The 23,567-nt window shown below is 42.1% G+C and overlaps 1 protein-coding gene across 6 annotated transcripts in view; it reads right to left on the minus strand.

Annotated features, from left to right (window-relative positions):
- The window catches only part of DENND5B (DENN domain containing 5B), a 193,835-nt gene that overhangs the window by 35,090 nt on the left and 135,178 nt on the right, over positions 1 to 23,567 (minus strand). For all 6 annotated transcript variants that reach the window (XM_063672594.1, XM_054442514.2, XM_063672593.1 and 3 more), the window contains 4 exons: positions 15,634 to 15,727; positions 8,405 to 8,536; positions 6,648 to 6,800; positions 5,703 to 5,781 (listed from right to left, as the gene is read on the minus strand). In XM_063672594.1, the coding sequence (XP_063528664.1) occupies positions 5,703 to 5,781; positions 6,648 to 6,800; positions 8,405 to 8,536; positions 15,634 to 15,727 (458 nt within the window). The remainder of the gene's footprint in view (positions 1 to 5,702; positions 5,782 to 6,647; positions 6,801 to 8,404; positions 8,537 to 15,633; positions 15,728 to 23,567) is intronic.

Below are 23,567 nucleotides of genomic sequence, written 5' to 3' on the forward strand. Positions count from 1 at the left end.
GGACCACCTGAGCCCACCACTGCACCTCCAGCCTGGGCAACAGAATGAGACCGTCTCTAAAAAAAAGGCCAGGCGCTGTGGCTCACGCCTGTAATCCCAGCACTTTGGGAGGCCGAGGCGGGCGGATCACGAGGTCAGGAGATCGAGACCACCCTGGCTAACACGGTGAAACCCCATCTCTACTAAAAAATACAAAAAATTAGCTGGGCGTGGTGGTGGGCGCCTGTAGTCCCAGCTACTCGGGAGGCTGAGTTTGCAGTGAGCCAAGATCATGCCACTGCACTCCAGCCTGGGCAACAGAGCGAGACTCTGTCTCAAAAAAAAAAATCTAAGATTTCAGGCTCTTCAATCTGATAAGTTTCTACCTTAAACTTCAGAGTCCAAACTACAGTAATTACAGCATGCAAAGTGAGTAATCTAAATAGACTAAGTATAATGTCCATGAGTATTCTCTTATGAAGCCTGAATAGCTAACATTTATTTAAGAATAGCTAACATTTATGAAAGCTAACAATTATGGGATTACAGGTGCGTGCCACCACACCTGGCTAATTTTTGTATTTTTTTGTAGAGACGGGGTTTTCTCTCTATGTTTATGTTGCCCAGGCTGGACTGAATCTCTTGGACTCAAGCTATCTGCCTGCCTCGGCCTCCCAAAGTGCTGGGATTATAGGCATGAGCCATCACACCCGGCCACATCTTTCTTTTTGAGGACAAAGTGAGATGGCTCAGAGAATGCCTCTACACTCCAGATGATTAGACAGAATGAAAGATGGCCACACAGGTGGTAAGAAATAGGTTGACAGAGGAAAAAAGGGGAGTTGAAACCATAATTAACAAGTTGGCTAGAGGGAGACACGACAACCAGAAGTAATCATGCCTCTTAAACTAGAGAACAAGTGAGAAACTTCGTTTTAAATAAGAGATGGGGGTCTCACTATGTTGCCCAGGCTGGTCTCAAACACCTGGCTCAAGGAATCCTCCCATCTTGGCCTCCTAAAGTGCTGGAATTACATGTGTGAGCCAGTGTGCCTGGCAATTCCTGTTGTTTAAACCGCACAGTTTGTGGTACTCTATTATGGCGGCCCTAGGAAATGAATGCGGTAATTTATTAGTGACTCGGGAGAGAAGAGTTTAAAAGCCTGTGAGCAGAGGGCAAATTAGGGGTTAGGAAATGGAACTACTTCTTTTATCTAGAGACCTAAAATCTAAGAAGGTTTCCATGAATCCTACTCCAGCTAGAAGAGAATTTTATAAACTATGTAAATGTATACTTCCATTACTATTTCTTAATTGAAAATACTCAAACAATAGGCCACCTTCTCCTTCAAAATAAAGATTCATGGATTTAACTCTTGGCTACGAGAATTTGCTCATCTGCCTGAATCAAACTACAAAATTAGCCAGATGTGGTGGTGCATGCCTGTAATTCCAGCTACTTGGGAGGCTGAGGCAGGAGAATCTCTTGAACTCGGGAGATTGCAGTGGGCCGAAATCATGCCATTGCATCCAGTCTTGGCAACAACAGCGAGCGAAACTCCGTCTCCAAAAAAAAAAAAAAAAAAAAGAATGAACACAAATTAAACATTTTATTTATTTTCTATTTGGAGTGGTGAATTTTATAAATGTAGCACAGACAGCACATTTGTAGAGGGCAGAGACTGTATGTTTCTACAGAACCATGTACAGTCTATAGGTAGGTAAGTAATTAATAGAAAATTTCTGATGAAGATAAGATGAAGAGTGACTCAAAATTCCTGGGTTAGATCCAGAATAACCACTTAAAAGCAGCATTTCTGGCCAGGCACAGTGGCTCACACCTGTAATCCCAGCACTTTGGGAGGCTGAGGCAGGTGGATCACCTGAGGTCAGGAGTTCGAGACCAGCCTGGCCAACATGGTGAACCCCATTTCTACTAAAAATAGAAAAATTCACCAGGTGCAGTGGCACAAGCCTGTAATCCCAGCTATTCAGGAGGCTGAGGCAGGAGAACTGCTTGAATCCAGGAAGTGGAGGTTGCAGTGAGCCAAGACTGTGCCATTGCACTCCAGCCTGGGCAACAAGAGCAAAACTCCATCTCAAAAAAAAAAAAAAAAAAAGGAAAAAAGGCAGCATTTCCACTCCCTTCAGTGGAAGGGCTCTACCCCTACCCCCTGCCAAAATCCATTTCCAGTTTAGTAGAACCTTGTCTGAAGGTGCAAAGTTTAAGAATTGGCTCAACGTTTTTATTTATTATTATTATTTTTTGGAGACAGGGTCTTGCTCTGTCACCCAAGCTAGAGTGCAGTGGTGAGATCACAGCACTCACTGTAGCCTCAACCTCCTGGGCTCAAGTGATCCTCCCACCTCAGCCTCCCAAGCATCTGGGACCACAAGCGTGTGTCACTATACCTGGCTAATTAAGAAACAAAATTTTTTTGTTTTGTAGAGACTGGGTCTCACTATGTTACCTCAGCTGGTCTCAAACTCCTGGGCTCAAGTGATCCTTCCACCTTGGCCTCCCAAAGTGTTGGGATTACAGAACTGGGTCACCACATCCAGCCTCCCAACAATTTTTTTTTTTTTTTTTTCTGAGACAGCATCTTGCTCTGTTGCCCAAGCTGGAGTGCAATGGTATGATCTTGGCTCACTGCAACCTCTGCCTCCTGGGTTCAAGAGATACTCATGCCTCAGCCTCCTGAGTAGTTGGGATTACAGGTGTGCACCACCATACCCGGCTGACTTTTATATTTTTAGTAGAGACGGGGTTTCACCATGTTGGCCAGGCTGGAGTTGAACTTCTGGCCTCAAGTAATTTGTCCTCCTTGAGCTCCCACAGTGCTGGAATTACAGGCGTGAGCCACCACACCCAGTCCTCCCAACAAATTTAAAGGTTAAAACTTTTGAGTGATATGTCAAGAACAGTCTTTGTTCTAGGACCAATTGTATTCTGAAATTCTTTCTCTGAAATAGGATTTCAAACTACTAGGTGCAGCGATCACTAGGTCAAAATTAATACTGCCTACCCACTACGGTCCCTATCTTTCCATTCCGCTGCAACTCTTAAAATGTCTCTGACTCCTGTTTAGTGCTGCTTCTGAAGACTCATGATAATAATCCAGCATCTAGTCTCATCATGATTCAATGCTAGTAAGAATAATGTTCAAACCCATCATAAATTTTTTTTTTTTTGACATGGAGTCTCACTTCATTGCCCAGGCTGGAGTACGGTGGAGCAATCTTGGCTCAATGCAACCTCCATCTTCCAGGTTCAAGCGATTCACCTGCCTCACCCTCCTGAGTAGCTGGGATTACAGACACCTGCCACCATGCCTGGCTAATTTTTGTATTTTTAGTAGAGAGTGGGTTTCACCATGTTGGCCAGACTGGTCTCGAACTCTTGATCTCAAGTGACCCATCCACCTAGGCCTCCCAAAATGCTAGGATTACAGGCATGAGCCACCGTGCCCGGCCCATCATAAATCTTTAAGGATCTTTCCTAAATATGACAATGCAGACTGTTTATTGCCATTAATTAGGAAGCTTAATAATTGGCAAAAAAAGTATTTGGTAGAAAACCAGATTTTAAAAACTGTTAATTTTTGCATAATTACAACTTATTCCTTAAGAATGAGAGATTTCAATTTAAACTGATGTTTTAATATATATTTCATATTTTTATAAATATATATATTTTTTGAGACGGAGTCTCGCTCTGTTGCCCAGGCTGGCATGCAGTGGCGCAATCTTGGCTCACTGCAACCTCTGCCTCCCCGGTTCAAGCGATTCTCCTGACTCAGTCTCCTGAGTAGCTGGGATTACAGATGCACACCACCATGCCCGGCTAATGTTTTTTAATTTTTAGTAGAAACAGGGTTTCACCATATTGACCAGGCTGGTCTTGAACTCCTGATCTCAGGTGATCCGCCTGCCTTGCCCTCCCAAAGTGCTGGGATTACAGGCGTTGAGTCACCACGCCTGGCCTCATTACTATTTTTTTAACAGAAAAACTGGCAGAGGAGATGGACACTAGAGAATGCTTTTAAACTTGATCTGAATCTTTATAAATATAGTTACAGCCAAGGACAACAGAACCTTGGCATTCTGATTACAGGAGCTCCAGGGCAATGTAGTCAGCTTATATTCCTAGCTGTCTGATTAAATACATTTAAACACTAGGTTTCTAACAATAAATACTACATTTAGGGTACTGTTGCCCTCTAGGGGCAGTGAGGGAAAAGAAATTAGGATGAATAAAAGGATGACCTTTAAGGTCAGGCACGGTGGCTAACTCCTGTAATCCCAGCACTTAGGGAGGCCGAGGCAGGTGGATCACGAGGTCAGGAGATCGAGACCATCCTGGCTAACACGGTGAAACCGCGTCTCTACTAGAAATACAAAAAAAAAAAAAAAAAAAAAAAAAAAAAGCTGGGCAAGGTTGCGGGCACCTGTAGTCCCAGCTACTCGGGAGGCTGAGGCAGGAGAATGGCATGAACCCGGGAGGTAGAGCTTGCAGTGAGCCGAGATTGCACCACTGCATTCCAGCCTGGGCGACACAGCGAGACTCTGTCTCAAAAAAAAAAAAAAAAATAGCCGGGCATGGGATATGCACCTGTAATCCCAGCTACTCAGGAGGCTGAGGCAGGAGAATCACTTGAACCTGGGAGGCAGAGGTTGCAGTGAGCCGAGATCGCACCACTGTACTCCAACCTAGGTGACAAGATCGAGACTCCATCTAAAACATTTCTGAATGTCCAAAGTCATCCATACTTTTTGAAAAGGTTCCGAAATGGCTGATTCAGTATAAAGCATTTTATCTCAATTAGCTTCCCACGGTTACTTCTACTTTTTTGTGAAATAGATGGTTATTTTACATAAAGAAAAGCATGTGTTGTGAAAAATACAAAGTAGGTAGAACACTTAGCTTAAAAAACCCTACATAATTAGCTAAAAAATTATGACACTTCTAATGTGTTGTATTTTCTATAAATTGAAGAGAGATTCAACTCCTGAAATTTTTGAGACATATGTACATATTTTCTCCCTGAAAGATCATTAATGATGGTTATAAAAACTTTTTTTTTTTTTGAGATGGAGTCTTGCTCTGTCACCCAGGCTGCAGTGCAGTGGCGCCTTCTCGGCTCACTGCAACCTTTGCCTCCTGGGTTCAAGCGATTCTCCTGCCTCAGCCTCCCGAGTAGCTGGGACTACAGGCACCTGCCACCACGCCCAGCTAATTTTTGTATTTTTTGTAGAGATGGGGTTTCAGCATGTTGGCCAGGCTGGTCTCAAACTCCTAACCTCAGGTGATCCGCCCACCTTGGCCTCCCAAAGTGGTGGGATTACAGGTGTGAGCCACTGTGCCCAGCATAAAACTTTTAAGAAAAAAAAAATTCTAATGCTAGTGAGAGTAATGTATCCTTGTATGGCCATTTACAATTCATTGGGGGTTTTCACATGATACCTTATTTGATCAGCATGACCGTTCCAGCCTAGGTAATCTCATTTTCCCTGTTTTACAGATGACGAAGCAGGACTTCAGAAAGGGCAAGTAACTTTTCCCAGGTCTCACAGTTAGTAAGTAATATTGCTCCTTTTACTTTATCCCATTATTGGCAGAATGAGTAAATTTTAGCTTGAGAGAAAGAGATCAAGACAAGGCCATATAGTATTGAGCCTTCTCAGAGTCCAATGCTGCTAGTTCTTTACCAATGATGTCATACCTGGTGATTCTGCAAGGTGCTCTTGTTTCTCTTCTCTGTCCTGAAATTGAATTAAATGTGACCACAAAGCCGACTTCCCCTGAAAGTACAAGGTGTGTAAAAATTTCATTTTATAAGAAACAATTCATCAAAAAATAGTTTCTCATCCAAATCATTCATATTCCAACAGCCATTTAGAAGTTTGGTGACCCAAGCTCACTCATTCCTAGTTGTATGACATTCTGAGCATCTTCTGCACGTATCATAAAGGTCATCCTGTGCCTCACTGAGAAGACTAGCAAGAGCCTGGGAAAAGGAAGCCGCTAAGCAAAGGGCCAGCATGGCAGGCAGAAGGTTTCTGATGTCTGCTAGGTTGTTACTTAGTTGTATGTAATTAGGGCTGTCTACACGGGCTACATTAGTAACCATGGAATTAAAATGCTCTAGCAGCACAGAATGTACTTGTGTACATCTACATGTAAAATATGTTTGGATATATGGAGTGGCGATAAGAGAAAAAAATCGAGGTGAGAGGAGAAAGAGAAAAAGGGAAGAAGAAAGAAACATGCACACGTCAGAAAAAAATCGGAAAGGGAGACTAGAGAGACAAAAGCAGAGAGACCTTTGAATGATTTCACCCTGAATTATTAGATAACTTAAAATAGTAAGGAACTGTTAATTCTGGACAGTGACAAAGGCAAACATTTAATGGAACTTACTAGGGATACAGCCTCTGCAATGATGTGCTATTTCACCCTTTCCTGCTTAGCAGGAAAGATCCCCAAACCACCTCCTGCTCAAGGGTTATATTTTCTTTTTCTGAAATTAAAATGCCTGTGGCATTTTTCTAGTCCCCTTGTGACAAAAGAGCCTATTTTTTTTTTAAATGACATATTTGTCTCCTTGTTACATTTCTTCACAGGGCTCTTAACTGGCCATGTCACCAGGACCTCCTAAAACTGTTACCTGCTTGACCTGCAAGCCATGGCTCCATATCCTCTCCAGCAGGTCACAGAGGCTGGCGATCAAGGTGTTCTCCTCCAGGCCGGTGATGTTTGCTTCTCCATGGCCAAGTTCCACCGCTTCATGTCCCATCTTCTCCACCAACATGCGCTTTGTCTAAGAATATCACGTGTAGTCATAAGGCACCCCAGCAGTGAAACCAAAAACCAACAAGTCAATTACTGAAGTAGGAGACTTGGTTTCCCTTCATTGTACTTCTATTTCCAGATTTGTAATCACCTTGGGAAAAAAATCTCTTAATCTTGATGGTCAACAAACTGGACTAATATAATTTATATGTTACTATTTTGTCAGAAAAATGGCGTGTGACTAAAGAGAAAATAAGATAATATTTGTAAGGCATCCCCATGTTGAAAAGATGCTTATGTACAACAGTTGTCAAATTATTAACTTCTGTGATATTGGGGAATTACAGCAGACCTAGAAAATGTACTGTCAGGGCTGGGCATGGTGGCTCACACCTGTAATCCCAGCACTTTGGGAGGCCCAGGCGAGTGGATCACCTGAGGTCAGGAGTTCGAGACCAGCCTGGCCAGCATGGTGAAACCCTGTCTCTACTAAAAATACAAAAGTTAGCCAGGCAGTAGTGGCACACGCCTGTAATCCCAGTTATTTGGGAGGCTGAGGCAGAAGAATTGCTTGAACCCGGGAGGTAAAGGTTGCAGTGAGCTGAGATCACATGCCACTGCACTCCAGCCTGCTGGGTGATAGAGCGAGACTCTGTCTCAAAAAACAAAAAACAATAAAAAAAGAAAATGTACTGTCAGAATATGGAACCCCATCCTGCCACCACAACTTGCCCTATCACTGCCCCAGCATCTTAGTATACTAAAGATTCTTGCACTTAGTTTGATTGCACTAAGGTAAAAACCAGAATACAAATGGGGAGCTCTAAATTTTCTGAGAACTCTAATTTGTGAATGAACCAGGACTTTCCTTCTCCTTTTTTATCTTTCCTTTGTTCACCAAGCATGCACCAAAAAATGGAAAGAAAATGGAAATCAGTTTCATGTAAGTTAATTTGCATCAGTCTTAGTAGCTTTTATAAAATGTAAAAAGAGAGAGAATCTAGCTCTTTTAGGCAAGAACTTTAAATCACCACTATATACTGATGCTGAAAATAGTACATTTATTGAATATGCAGAGAAGGTACTCAAGAAATGACTGTCAAATAAATAAATAAAATTATTAGCTAAAATGATGTTTTAAGTTTTGTCAATTTGTACTGCTACCTCCAATAAACACAGGTTTCTGAGAGGACAATGTTGTGCAATATACACAAACCTAAAACACAGCTAAGGTATTTTTCCTTATGGGGACAAAAACCATGTACAGGCACAAATAAGGTTGTACACAGGTGCATACACAGACACAAAAGTGTTGCCTTTCACATAAGATGACAACATTCCTGACGCAAATTATGAGTGGCTTAAGACATCCGTTCATGTTGGTGAGGAGGAGAGCAATGTCTGAAAAGGTGAGAAAAATGGTACAAGGTTCTCATGTCATCGATTCTGTGGGCAATGAAGAACCCATGGAGGTTCAATACCCCAGTAAAGAGCACATGAGGTCAATGCCACAGTAAAAGTTTTCTTCTAGCAAAATTACATGCTTAAATGGGGGTTAACTCAGTTCATCTTAGCCTCACACATGGTGTAAACATGAATGCACACTGTCTGGCATCAGTGAATAATACATACCTTCATTCTACATTCTTTTAATAAGCCTTCTACGAATTTACAGTTGGTCTGTGCAATAACTGCAGGAGAGAGGTCTGACAGTTTGGGTTGCCTCAGGTTTTTTCCTAAACTTCGTGCCTCTTGCATATATTTCTAAAAATTAAGGAGTATTTTTAATGCATAAACATTAGCTATTCTTCTAATCTTCTTAACCTTATACAAACAAGTGCAGAGACAAAGAAACGCAAAAAAGTCCGTAAGTGTATGTGCATATAACAACAATTAATGTTTTAGTGTACTAAAAGACAGAGGACACTCATATGCCACCCCATAACAACTGTTAACTCCTGTGAGAAGTAAAGTGACAGAAACCCCATCACGTTAAAACTCATTCAAAGTGAGATGACATTTCACTTCGTTTAGTCTTTTTATTGGGAATACAAAAGGTTGTGAAGTCAGGATTGTGGTTGGGACAAAAAAATTTAGGTGTTTAGATCACAAATCCAAGGTTCTGCAGGAGCCCAGTGGTTCTCAGATCACTGATTTCCTCCACTCCTTTCCCCATACAGTAAGACTTAACATACCTCTAGGCTCTTGGGCAGTGCTCTCCAATCTAACCCTTTGCTCTATAATCAAGTCACAACAGTAAAATCAGGAGCTTTCGAATCTGGTTGTAACTAATTTTATGACTCAGGCATATCAACTAATGTTTGTGCATCTCAGCTTGTTAAATAGGGATAAAACATGCCCCCCTACCTCCCCAAAAGGCTATAGGATCACTCTGAAAAGCATGATGTGCTCCAAGTGAAGGTGGCCTCTTTCTGTGATGTTTTTGCTAAAGCCCTACCTTGCTTTGTTCTATAATCAAGAGAAAGTGAATTACAGTGTTACTTTTGGAGTTTGTAGTAACGCTAAGGTATCACAGAAACTTAACCAAATGCTCTTGAGCTTTGGTTAGTGAATTTCTATTAAAAAAATCACTACATGTGTTTAGTGCAAGACATGTGCTCTCTCTCTTCTTTCTATGCTGTCTATAAAAGTTCATCCAGAGGCCAGGTGGTGGCTCATGTCTGCAATCCCAGCACTTTGGGAGGCCGAGGTGGGTGGATCACCAGAGGTCAGGAGCACGTGACCAGCCTGGCCAACATGGTCAAACCCCGTCTCTACTAAAAATACAAAAATCAGCCAGGCGTGGTGGTGGACGCCTGTAATCCCAGCTACTCGGGAGGCTGAGGCAGAAGAATCGCTTGAACCTGGGAGGCGGAGACTGCAGTGAGTGGAGATGGCATCACTGCACTCCAGCCTGGGCAAGACTCCATCTCAAAAAAAAAAAAAAACAAAAAACAAAAAAACAAACATCTGGATACCTTATGTTTACATCAGGATCACAGGGCAGAATTTTCCAAAAAGTCCAAGTGACTTAGGACCATATTTAGAGAATAACTGCTCTACATTATATAGTAAAAGTAGCAGTTTATTGGCAGCAGGGAGACTGAGACGGCAAGCCAGCACATCCTCCCACGGGCACATATGTGAAATCTATCCTTACTATCTTCAGAGGAGAGCTTGATATTATAAAAGAAGATGTGTAAAATCCTTTGCATTCTTTAAAAAAGAGAGTTTGTACATTTAATATATTTCTCCTTTGGAAGAAAAGTAATCTGCTAAGTCTGGTACAAATAAAAAAAAATCCCACTGATTAGGGATTCAACTCATCAGTTTACCCGCTACCTCCCAACCTTTGTGACGAAAGGCAAAATTAACAAAATAATGTTTTTTTCCAGTCTAATCATTTTAACAGTTGTCTCTAATTCTCAATTTTCCCTTATTTCTTTGACCCTCTTAAAAATGTCTGAAGCAGAGACCAGGCATTCGAGACCAGCCTGGCCAACATGGTGAAACTCTGTCTCTACTAAAAATACAAAAATGTGGCGGGCGCCTGTAATCCCAGCTACTTGGGAGGCTGAGGCAGGAGAATTGCTTGAACCCAGGAGGCAGACATTGCAGTGAGCCAAGATCGTGCCATCACACTCCAGCCTAGGTGACAAAAGCAAGACTCCATCTCAAAAAAAAAAAAAAAGTTTGCAGCAGAAAGAAGTATACATAAATGTTATGAGAACTGCAGAGTTTATTATTTTATTTTTTGAGACGGAATCTCTGTCACCCAGGCTGAAGTGCAGTGGCGCAATCTCAGCTAACTGCTACCTCTGCCTCCCAGGTGCAAGCAATTGTCCTGCCTCAGCCTCCTGGGTAGCTGGGATTACAGGCATGCGTCACCATGCCCTGCTAATTTTTGTACTTTTTTTTTTTTTTTGAGACGGAGTCTCAGTCTGTCACCCAGGCTGGAGTGCAATGGCGTGATCTGGGCTCACTGCAACCTCCGCCTTCCAGGTTCAAGTGATTCTCCTGCCTCGTCCTGAGTAGCTGGGATTACAGGTGCACATCCCATGCCCGGCTAATTATTTATTTATTTATTTTTGAGACGGAGTCTCGCTGTGTTGCCCAGGCTGGAGTGCAGTGGCGCCATCTCAGCTCACTGCAAGCTCCGCCTCCCGGGTTCATGCCATTCTCCTGCCTCAGCCTCCCAAGTAGCTGGGACTACAGGCACCTGCCACCACGCCCGGCTAATTTTTCGTATTTTTAGTAGAGACGAGGTTTCACTGTGTTAGCCAGGATGGTCTCAATCTCCTGACCTCCTGATCCACCCGCCTCGGCCTCCCAAAGTGCTGGGATTACAGGCGTGAGCCACCGCACCCGGCCATGCCCAGTTAATTTTTATATTTTTAATACAGACAGAGTTTCACCATGTTGGTCAGACTGGTCTCGAACTCCTGACCTTGTGATCCGCCCACCTCGGCCTCCCAAAGTGCTGGGATTACAGGCGTGAGCCACCATACCCGGCCGTAATTTTTGTATTTTTAGTAGAGACAGGGTTTCACTATGTTGGTCAGGCTGGTCTCAAACTCCTGACCTCGTGACCCGCCCGCCTCGGCCTCCCAAAGTGCTGGGATTACACGCATGAGCCACCCTGTCCAGCGAGTTTATTTGATTTTTAAACTCTATCAACCATTACCAGCAGAGAAGTCAAATGTAACAAGGTCTATAGAAATGGTCTGAAGGTTATTTTTATTTATTTATTTATTTATTTATTTTTCTTGAGACGAAGTCTTGTTCTGTCACCCAGGCTGGAGTGCAGTGGCTCCGTCTTGGCTCACCGCAAACTCCATCTCCTGGGTTCAAGCAATTCTCCTGCCTCAGCCTCTCGAGTAGCTGGGATTACAGGTGCTAGCCACCATACCCGGCTAATTTTTATATTTTTAGTAGAGACGGGGTTTCGCCATGTTGGCTAGGCTGGTCTCAAATTCTTGACCTCAAGTGATCCACTCACCTTGGCCTCCCAAAGTGCTGGGATTACAGGCGTGAGCCACCATGCCCTGCCTGTTTTTTTTTTGTTGTTGTTGTTGTTTTTTAAGACAGAGTCTTGCCCTGTTGCCCAGGCTGTAGTGCAGTGGTGCAATCTTGGCTCACTGTAACCTCTGCCTCCTGGGTTCAAGCGATTCTCCTGCCTCAGCCTCCCAAGTACCTGGCATTATAGGCACGCGCTACAACACCTGGCTAATTTTCGTATTTTTAATAGAGATGGAGTTTCACCATGTTGGCCAGGCTGGTCTCGAACTCCTGATCTCAAATAATCTCCCCACCTCAGCCTCCCAAACTGTTGGGATTATAGGCGTGAGCCACCGCCCAGCCTGAATACTTTTTTGTTTGTTTGGTTTTTGTTTTTTTGAGACAGAGTCTTGGTCTGCTACCCAGGCTGGAGTGCAGTGGCATAATCTTAGCTCACTGCAGCCTCTGCCTCCCAGGTTCAAGCAATTTTCCTGCCTCAGCCTCCTGAGTAGCTGGGACTACAGGCACATGTCACCACACCCGGCTAATTTTTGTATTTTTAGTAGAGGCGGGGTTTCACCATGTTGGCCAGGCTGGTCTCGAACTCCTGTTCTCAAGTGATCCGCCTGCCTCGTCCTCCCAAAGTGCTGGGATTAAAGGTGTAAGCCACTGTGCCTGGCCCCTGAATACTTTTTAAAGTCAATTACTGGATTAAAAATTAACCACTGTCGGCTGGTCAAGGTTGCTCATGCCTGTAATCCCAGCACTTTGGGAGGCCGAGGTGGGAGGATCACGAGGTCAAGAGATCGAGACCATCCAGGCCAACATGGTGAAACCCCGTCTCTACTAAAAATACAACAACAACAAAAAAATTAGCTGGGCGTGGTGCGTGCCTGTAGTCCCAGCTACTTGGGAGGCCTAGGCAGGAAGATCAGGAGGTGGAGGTTGCAGTGAGCCAAGATCACACCACTGCATTCCAGCCTGGCGACACAGCGAGACTCTGTCTCAAAAACAAACAAAAAATTAAGCACTGTTTAAAGTTTATGTCCTGTTTTACATAAAGGAAAACAAGCTAGATGGCGGCTGTCCTATGAGTGACCAATTTACTGAGCCCCCAGTACATATGGGGCAGGTACAGTTATTAGCCAACAGTGGATTCCATAGGGCCATGTGCAAAGTCTCCTTCTGGGCATCTCTGCTGGAGCCACAGAACTAGCAACATTCCATGGACATGCACAGAAAGGATACAGGGGGCGGCAAAAGGCCTCTCTTCACAGCAAGAAGGGAGGCTGCCTCTGCAAGCTGCAAAAACAGAGCAACTGCCTTTAAAATAAACAAGTGATGATAAAAATAACATCTGGAGGAAAAAACATATTTCAAGATGAAAAATACAGAAGAGAGACTGACTTTTCACAAGAAATGCTTTTATAATACAGTCTAGAAGTAACCCCAGATTTCTTCTGAGATTACTACTGTGCTATTCTTTATTTCTGCTTAAGACAAATGAAACAAACCACTAGGAACTACCTATGAAAATATATCCTATTATTCAATAAACACTGAACTAACTGCTCTTTAATACAGGCTCTCCCAGAATTTTCTAATAAACACCCTAGCCCTTTAGCTGGTGTTCAACTTGTGAAGAGAAGACCACTGTAAAATAGATTTAAGCTAGTATGACATAATGGGGGAAAAACATAAGCAAGATTTCTAAGTTACTTGTTGCCTCAAGTGAACAGCAGTTAGTGCAAGCTGGCATGCAGGGTAAATGGAAAGAATATTGGCCTAGAAGCCAGGAGTCTTGGGCTATAGGCCCAGCTCTGTCTTTGCATGCTTTTAACTCTGGGCAAATCTCTTGGACTTCAATTTAATCATGTCAAATTGGACAAGATGACCTTAAAGATTCCTCTTGGCACTGAGATTCTATGTTGATGACTGAATTTTCTGACCACATAAAATACAAACCAGGAAGGGGAAATTAAAATTCTGTGGAGATAAAACCCAGCAAAAGAAAGGCTATTTGAAATTCAATCACATCTGTACTTCTGGAAAACGCTTAAATAAAGGGGAGTTTGTATATTTAATACATTTCCCCCTTTGAAGTAAGGCAATTTGCTATCTAGCACACACAAAAAAATCCCACTGAGTAGAGACCCGAATGATTGGTTTTACTTGTCGGCAGCATAATACTCATATTAGCACACACAAACACAGAAAGGGACTAAACATAACAAGAAGCAGAGAGCAAAATCGGGAGCGTGAGTTCACATCTCAAGGTCATGTGAGGCATTCTAGAGCTATGTGCACTCACACATGTGTAACATTCAAGTAACACCAAAGACAAGATTGGGGGAACATCTGGTAAAGCACTTTCAAGCAAAGAACATACCAGGCAGCACTCAGAGAAGGATTTTTTAGGAAGTCGTGCAGGAGGAGGTGGACCCTGATCCCACTCCCAGAATGCCATGGAGTTCTGACAGACCAAAAGTTCCCCGGAAGGCTAAGAGGATGGAGAAGTGCCAATGACAGGAAAGCAAAAAAGAAAAGGAGAGGGAGAAAGAGACAAGCAGAACAAGCATGCATATGATAAAATCACAGCAAAAGAGAGGGAAGGGAAGAAAATACAGTAGCCAAAAAAAAGCACTACACAGGTGATGCTTCAGTTCTTAATAAAATGTTTAAAATCACATATGTATGAACACAACAAAAACAAGACATGTTTGGGATGATGTTTTCTGCTTTATTTTTACAAATTTGATTCTAGAAAACAGTTAACAAGTCTTCTGACTGCATTTCTCTTTTGATCATAAGAAACAAAACAATCAGGCTGGGCATGGCAGCTCACACCTGTAATCCCAATACTTTGGGAGGCGGAGGCAGGAGCACTGCTTGAGCCCAGGAGTTCAAGACCAGACTGGGCAACATAGCAAGGCACTATATATATATATATATATATATATATATATATATATACACACACACACACACACACATATATGCAGATTTCACACAGAAAAAAATCAAAACTTACTTGTTGTATAATTATGGTCTTATTTTCAAAGAGTACAAATAAAGTGTAAGGATCTTAATTAAAAAATAGTTTTAAAACACTTTCAAAAATATAAAGTAGATTTAGAGATTCAAGAAAAAAAAATGGTGCCAGCAAGCCAAGAACAAAGCATAGGCAAGTACATCACACTACTTATTATAATTATGCTTGAAACTCAGAAATGTCTAGGCTTCTCATGTAGACAATTTTTCTCCTATAGGAGACATAGTAACTAAAAATTTATCCTAAACTTGATCTTTACTTGATGTAATACACAGAAAGACTTGTTTTAGAGCCTTATTATAGATGTCTTGAAATTACAAAAATGGAAAAAAGGGTGTTTTCCGCTATATGTCCATACAAAAGGATTAATATTTTAAACTATAACTAAACAGTTTTTTTTTTTTTTTTTGAGACGGAGTCTCGCTCTGTCGCCCAGGCTAGAGCGCAGTGGCGTGATCTCAGCTCACTGCAAGCTCCGCCTCCCGGGTTCACGCCATTCTCCTGCCTCAGCCTCCCGAATAGCTGGGACTACAAGCGCCTGCCACCGCGCCCGGCTAATTTTTTTTTGTATTTTTAGTAGAGACGGGGTTTCACCGTGTTAGCCAGGATGGTCTCGATCTCCTGACCTCGTGATCCGCCTGCCTCGGCCTCCCAAAGTGCTGGGATTACAGGCTTGAGCCACCGCGCCCGGCTTAAACAGTTTTTTTTTTTAAAGAACATTAAGAATCTACACAATGACATCTGCTGGAAGTTTTATAAGCCTAGTTCATGGCGCTTGCTGTGAGGCACCCCAAGCAGGTAGACCACATACCTCCCTCAAGTCGTTGTCCAGCCCAACATGCTCAGAATGCTGGCGAAGGCGTTCTTTCCTGCGCTGTGCAGTGGCACTCCGACTTACCCAGCGACTGAAACAATCAAATTATTTAAAAATGTGTTCCTTATCTTTAAAATAGAAAGCATTAACCATTCAACACAAAAGACTGACACACACATTTTCAAGTCAATTATTTAAAAAATATATAGCAGCTTTGTTAAAATATAATTAAAATACCATACTATGCACCCATTTAAAACATACAACCAAACGGTTTTTAGTATCTTTCCAGATATGTGCTATCATCACCACAATCAGAATTTTTAAAAACTGAGGTCAAAAAGGCACAGTATCAATACACTTTAGATACTTACATACATAACAATAAGTCAAATCTTAACCGAGTTAGTCCTTGATTATATTAAGACATATAATAGTAATGCCTTGACTTGCTCAAAGTAAATATTATGAATATTTCTTAATACAAAGGAGAATATTCTCAAAACCCATAATTTAGAATTACTTAATTCTAGCATCCTAAAAGAATAGAAATGTATGAAGCTTCCAACTTTTTAAGGAAAGATTTCTATCAAACTTGACTAAGTGCAATGGCTTACACCTGTAATCCTAGCACTTTGGCCTGATCACTTGAGGCCAGGAGTTCGAGACCAGCCTAGGCAACATAGTGAGACTGTCTCTACAAAAAATTTAAAAAATTAGCCTCCTTAGCTACTTGGGAGGCTGAAGTGGGAAGATAATTTGAGCCCAGGAGTTTGGGGCTGCAGTGTGCCATGACTGCACTCCTGCATTCCAGCCTGGATGACAGTGACATCCCGTCTCAAGATAAATAGAAAGATTCAAACTCATAAGAGTGAGTCCTCATCTGTAAAGTCTAAGGGTTGTGCTCAAAGACCACTGTGATTCCTTTTTGCTCTAAAATTTCATGATTGTGTTTCTGAAGTGATAGCTTGTGTTTATCAGTTGTTTTAGAAAATATTTATAATATAAACTCAGTATCAAAATATGCAGGACAAATGAGTTTAAAATAAAACCTGAGCTCTTTTCCAAGGCCTATAAAACTCTAAAGACCTCTGCTTCATTCTGTCTGATCTTATATCACTTCTCCCCTAATTACTATGTTCTAGTATAGTAACCTCCATTCTGTTTCTAAATGATTAATAAAATCAGTGCTAGTTCTGTAATAATCTTCTCCGCTACTAAACTGCTGGTATCAAAACTGCCTTTCAGATGAGATCAGGTGCGTTCAAGGTGGTATGACTGAAGATGTAAGTTGCCTTCCAGTACAAATACCTTTGTTTTTAGTTAATAATGATTCAACTCATGTGCCCTAGATGCAGACCTGCCCTAGATGATATGAGGGGCTTAAAAATATATAATGTTTCCCTTATTCAAAGGTCCTTTTGTGGCCAGCCTAGCTACCTACAGGCTCCAGCTTAGTGTGTAAGACTCAACCACCCAGAGATTATCCTTAACTACTCCTTTCTATCATCTTCATTCAGTGAAGAATTTGGAACCTGGCTCAGTTTTCTTTTCTTCCCTGCTACGGGAAGTACAAAGACTATATAGATAACTTTGTCTTAAAATTCTGGGGTCGTCTAACATGCAACTTCACCTCCACTCAGCTTTAGACGCAACCAGGACATCACACTAAATCAAATGGTCATCCAGAACTCCTCTACAAATCCAATGGTCATCCAGAACTCCTCTACCTCAGAAATCCTGAACTCCACCATCTTAGCCACTGACCCCCATCTCCCATTACATTAGCTCTTCCATGCCTGGACTCTCACTTAAGACCCCTTGTGCTTTCTCATCTTTCTGTTATGAACATAAATTCTGTGGGAAGCCACCTAAACTACTCCCATTCTAGCACTCTCTCCTCTGTAATAATCCTCTACTTCCCTCCTTACCTGCCCACCAGAGCCCCAAACCCCAGATGAAGACTATCCCCTCATTTCCCTATTCCCGTACCCACACAGACTAGTTCCCAATTTCCCTCACGACTACCCATGAATCACTTCACCTGCCTTTTATCAACTCTTCCCCATTCTCCTCAAAGACTACTGCAAACTCTTCACTCTCAGGTACCCTTGCCTCCTTCTTCCTGCCCTCTACTTAGACAATGCACACACATAAACATCCTCATCTTTCTTCTAATCTCAAAGTATAAAATATATTAGTCAAGGCTCAAAACTGTGTCTTCCATCTGCATCCTTGACCAATTCTCCCGTCTTTTCAACCCGCTCCATTAGTCACCTCCTTTGCTGTACCACCAATCTTTCTCTCAGTGGAATCTCTCCAGCTGACAAGCATGTTGGTCTCCCTCGTGGCCCTCTGTAGTCATGTTAACATCTGTTTCTTCACACCTCTGATGTAAAAATTCTTAAAATATTTAGATGTAAGACTTCTACTTATTTACGTTTGGATCTTCAGTTCATTTCAAATCAGCTACTTCCCTTGAAAACGCTTTTTAAAGTTTTTTTTAGTTTGTTTGTTTGAGATGGAGTCTTGTTCTGTTGCCCAGGCTGGAGTACAGTGGCGCAGCCTTGGCTCACTGCAACCTCCACCTCCTGGGTTCAAGTGATTCTCCTGCCTCAGCCTCCCAAATAGCTGGGATCACAGGTACACACCACCACACCCGGCTAATTTTTGTATTTTTAGTAGAGATGGGGTTTCACCATGTTGGCCAGGCTGGTCTCGAACTCCTGACCTTCATGTGATCCGCCCACCTCGGCCTCCCAAGTAGCTGGGATTACAGGTGCAAGCCACCAATGCTCAGCTAATTTTTGTATTTTTTGTAGAGACAGGGTTTTACCATGTTGCCTAGATCAATCTTGAACTCCTGAGCTCAATGCTATCTGCCTGTTTCAGCCTCCCAAAGTGCTGGGATTACAGGTGTGTCTGTTCCCAGCTGCCTAAAAACCCTTTTTTTTTTTTTTTTGAGACAGAGTCTCAGGCTGTCACCCAGGCTGGAGTGCAGTGGCGTGATCTCACTGCAACCTCCGCCTCCCGGGTTCAAGTGATTCTCCTGCCTCAGCCTCCCAAGTAGCTGGGACTACAGGTGTGTGCCACCACACCCGGCTAATTTCAGTATTTTTTAGTAAAGACAGGGTTTCATTATGTTGGCCAGGCTGGTCTCGAACTCCTGACCTCAAGTGATCTGCCCGCCTCGGCCTCCCAAAGTGCTGGCATTACAGGCATGAGCTACCATGACCAGCCCTGAAAATTCTCTTGATGAAGCCACTGAAACCCCTAACTGCCAAGTCCAATGGCTATTATTCAATCCTTAGCTTACTCAAAACCTTTTCTACATTTAATACTGCTGATCGCTCTTTCTACTTTAAAGCTCCTGCAATTTTCTTTTTTTTTTTGGAGACAGAGTTTTGCTCTTGTCACCCAGGCTGGAGTGCAATGCCACAATCTCGGCTCACGGCAACCTCTGCCTCCCAGGTTCAAGCAATTCTCCTGCCTCAGCCTTCCAAGTAGCTGGGATTACAGGCATGTGCCAACACGCCCAGCTAAGTTTTGTATTTTTAGTGGAGACGGGGTTTCACCATGTTGGCCAGGCTGGTCTGGAACTCCTGAGCTCAGGTGATCTGCCCGCCTCAGCCTCCCAAAGTACTGGGATTACAGACGTGAGCCACCGTGCCCGGCCCAGCCCCTGCAATTTTCAACCTCGGTGTTTCCAATGAAATAAGTTCTCTCACCTCTGAGCCTTTCTCCATGAAGTTTTCTCCCAACTTTTATTCACCTTTCAGATAGATTAGAGGCCACTGCTTCCAGAAAGTGTTCTATGACTCTTCCAAATCTAAGTTAGCTACCCATCCTGTACGCCTCAATTATAGTATCTATCACAGAGTATTATAGTTACTTATCTCCATTTTCTATAAAATCTCCTCTAGAAGAGCCAATATCTTGTCGGTCAGCCGTCTTATTGGCAAAGTCTACTATATCACCTGCCCCCCCCCTTTTTTTTTTTTTTTTTGAGACGGAGTCTCGCTCTGTCGTCCAGGCTGGAATGCAGTGGCACAATCTTGGCTCACTGCAAGCTCTGCCCCCTGGGTTCATGTCATTCTCCTGCCTCAGCCTCCCGAGTAGCTGGGACTACGGGCACCCGCCAGCATGCCTGGCTAATTTTTTGTATTTTTAGTAGAGACAGGGTTTCACTGTGTTAGCCAGGATGGTCTCGATCTCCTGAACTTGAGATCCTCTGGCCTCAGCCTCCCAAAGTGCTGGGATTACAGGTGTGAACCACCATGCCTGGCCATCACCTGCCCCTTCTATAAATACAATTAAGTAAACAGAGATGCAGTCTAACATTCAGGTTTACAGATGTTCATCACAGCATATATATATTGTAATAACTAACTGTATTTCCTTTATTCCAAGACTCACATTTTGGCTTTTAAATGTTCCTGAAATTAGGATGCATCTTTCAGTCCATATGCATGTTTAATATATACCTTTTCCTAAAAGCCTTTGAGTTAATTGCAGATCTTACAACCAACAGTAGAATCAAGTAAATATACTCAAAACAACCGAAATGTTCAACAGTAGAGGGTAGTATACAATGAAATCTCATGCAGTCATTAAAAAATTCAAATTTCTAATAATAAATATGAGAATGCTCACGACACAGTAATAAAAAAGGTATAACATTCTATAAACATTTTAATTTTGTTTCAAAAACAAGATGTGTGCACTCCCGTTCTCCTGCTCCCCCATCCTTGCTATGTAAGAGCATAATATCACATTTTAACATTCCATGGTGATGGGATTCTGAGTGGTTAAAAATTAACCCCATCACTTTCTAATATTCCAGATTTTTTTTTTTTGAGACGGAGTCTCACTCTGTCACCCAAGCTGGAGTGCAGTGGCTTGATCTCAGCTCACTGCAACCTCTGCTGCTCAAGTGATTCTCCTGCCTCAGCCTCCCGAGTAGCTGGAATTACAGGCTCCAGCCACCGTGCCCGGCTAATTTTTGTATTTTTAGTAGAGATGGGGTTCCACCATCTTGGCCAGGCTGGCCTTGAACTCCTGACCTTGTTATCCACCTGCCTTGGCCTCCCAAACTGCTGGGATTACAGGCATGAGGCACTGTGCCTGGCCAATATTCCAGATTTTTAAAGAGCAAACATTGTATCAATCTATTTTTTAAAATTTTCTCAGCTCTTACCTATCATCCTCATGAACTGTATTCATTACACTATCCTAAGAATACTTACTTTTTTTACATTGGTATCAAGGAAGGTAGCCCCTCTCAAAATAGTTTCTTAAGAAGAGGAGTAGCTTTATGGTTTATATGAGGGAAAAATGTGCAAAGATCTAGTTACAGATCTTTGAAGTGGAATCCCTGGAAATGTCTCCAAAGCAAAAGAGCAATGTAAGACTGTAAAAAGGATACAAAAAGAATCGGGGGTGATTGAAAATTACGATCCACAAAAAACACATTAAGATTCTGAAACAGAATATAAACACAACCTGAAGATCTTTAAAGGTGAAGAATAGAATATAAATAACAAACAAAATGTACAAAGACCTGGGTGTAGATCTTTGATACTGAGGCCTTGAAAATAGCCCTGTAGCAAAAAAGGTCAGCATAACACAAAGTTTGCTCAGGGATTTTAAAAATTAGGGTTAATGGGCAAGGTAGTCCAAATAAATAGTAAAAATATGAAACAGAATATAAATACTAGCTAATGTACTTATATAATAAATGAAAAGAAGGCGCAAAAATATAAATGGCATAAAACTGTGTCCTTGGCAGGCAGAAAAGGATAAAGATTAACTTAAATATAACTAGCTCTTACTATACACTCTGTGGGACAAAATGGCCTACTTAATTTTATTTTCAAAACTGGGAAATGAGCACTGCTTAAGAAAATTGCTATGAAGTCCACACATTCCTGGTCTTGTTAAGTAATTAATTTATTCTTTGCATTATTAAACTTTATTTACTAAGCATAATTTTACCAATGATAATCACAATTGCTGAAATACTAAAGACTGCTTATTTGGTTCTGTCTTGTAAACAGCATATGAAGTTCTCTCTAACAGTTGATCCACAGGCATGGTTATAAATCCATTTACCCTGCAATTGTTCTGAGATCTTTTCTCTTGACTATATCTACCTGAAAATGTAATGACTGAGGCTTAGTGTGGAAATGGGAAACCGTAAGATTATATATAAGACAAAAGCAAGAAAATAAGGCTACAAGATTTCAAAATAAAACTCCTCCCTCCTAAGCACTCCCTACTTTTCTTTCCCACTTTGTTTTTCTTCATAACTCTTACCATCTGACACGTTATTTGACATATTAGGTTCCTTTTTTTTATTTGTACTTGAAAGCAGAGATTTTTGTTGTTTTGTTCATTAATAAACTCGTGGTGACTAGGACAGTCCTCACATATAGTAGGAGTTCCATAAATATTTGCCAAATGAATGAATGAACAATCTAATGCCATCAAAAGGAAACAAAAGCACCAGGTGCAGTGGCTCACGCCTGTAATCCCAGCACTTTGGGAGGCCGAGGTGGGCGGATCACCTGAGGTCAGGATTTCTAGACCAGCCTAACCAACATGGTAAAACCCTGTCTCTACTAAAAAAAAAAAATTAGCCTGGCATAGTGGCGCATGCCTGTAATCCCAGCTACTCAGGGAGGCTGAGGCAGGAGAATCGCTTGAACCTGGGAGGTGGAGGTTGCGGTGAGCCGAGATTGTACCATTGTACTCTGGCCTGGGCAACAGAGCGAGACTCCGTCTCAAAAAAAAAAGAAAACAAAAACTGTTAAACTAATAGTCTATCCAGATCAAAGTGATTCGAACAATTAGGATACTTCACAAATAAAAGAAAAAATAAATAAACTGATGGCTAATCTGTTCTTATGGAAAATTCTCTTAATTATCATCCACTTCTGAAAAATAGAATATTGTATCTAGTACCATTATCTGGAAAGTTTGAACCCTCACAACCATCAATATCTATTAGCACATTTTTTTCTTTTTTTAAACTAAAGATGAGGTCTCACTATGCTGCCTATGCTGGAGGTTATTCACAGACACAATCATTGCACATTGTGGCTTCCAACTCCTGGCCTCAAGGAATACTTCCTCCTCAGCCTCCCAGTAGGTAGTACTGGGGAGTGCCACCAGGCCTCACTTCTTAGCACATTTTTTAAGTTCAGTGTGTATAAAAGCAGGGCCATCCCTTCACTGGAGGGTGAAACCCTGCAAACTAAGGCAAGTACAATAAAAATTTCAGTCATTAGTTATTTGCTTCTGTCTTGTAAGCAGCATATTAAATGCTCTTGTAACAATTTTCCTCCCCAAGACTTTAGTACAAACATGTGCATTTTCTACAAGAGGAGAAAATTTCATTCTGAATATATAACTTTTCTATATTTCTAGTGAATCATCCTCTAGTACTGTCTTCATTAAAGTTTAGACAGCCTTTTAAAATGAAAGGTCAATCAAACGAAGGGTTTTTTGTTTTTTTGAAAGAGGGTCTTTGCAAGGTTGACCAGGCTGGAACGCAGTGATGTGATCACATCATGGCTCACTGCAGCCTAGACCTCTCAGGTTCAAGTGATCCTCCCACCTGAGCCTCACCAGTAGCTGGGACTATAGTTGCATGCCTGACTGCCTCCCAGGCTCAAGTGATTCTCATGCCTCAGCCTCCCAAGTAGCTGGCATTACAGGCATGCACCACCACACCCAGCTAATTTTTATATTTTTAGTAGAGACGGGGTTTCGCCACATGGGCCAGGCTGGTCTTTAACTCCTGGCCTCAAGTGATACACTCGCTTAGGCCTCCCAAAGTGCTGGGATTACAGGCATGAGCCACCACGCCTGGCCTAATTTTAAAAAAAATTTTTGTAGGGGCTTGGCCTGGTGGCTCACACCTATAATCC

The sequence above is a fragment of the Pongo pygmaeus genome, chromosome 10 (genome assembly GCF_028885625.2).
Source record: "Pongo pygmaeus isolate AG05252 chromosome 10, NHGRI_mPonPyg2-v2.0_pri, whole genome shotgun sequence".
Classification (NCBI taxonomy): domain Eukaryota; kingdom Metazoa; phylum Chordata; class Mammalia; order Primates; family Hominidae; genus Pongo; species Pongo pygmaeus.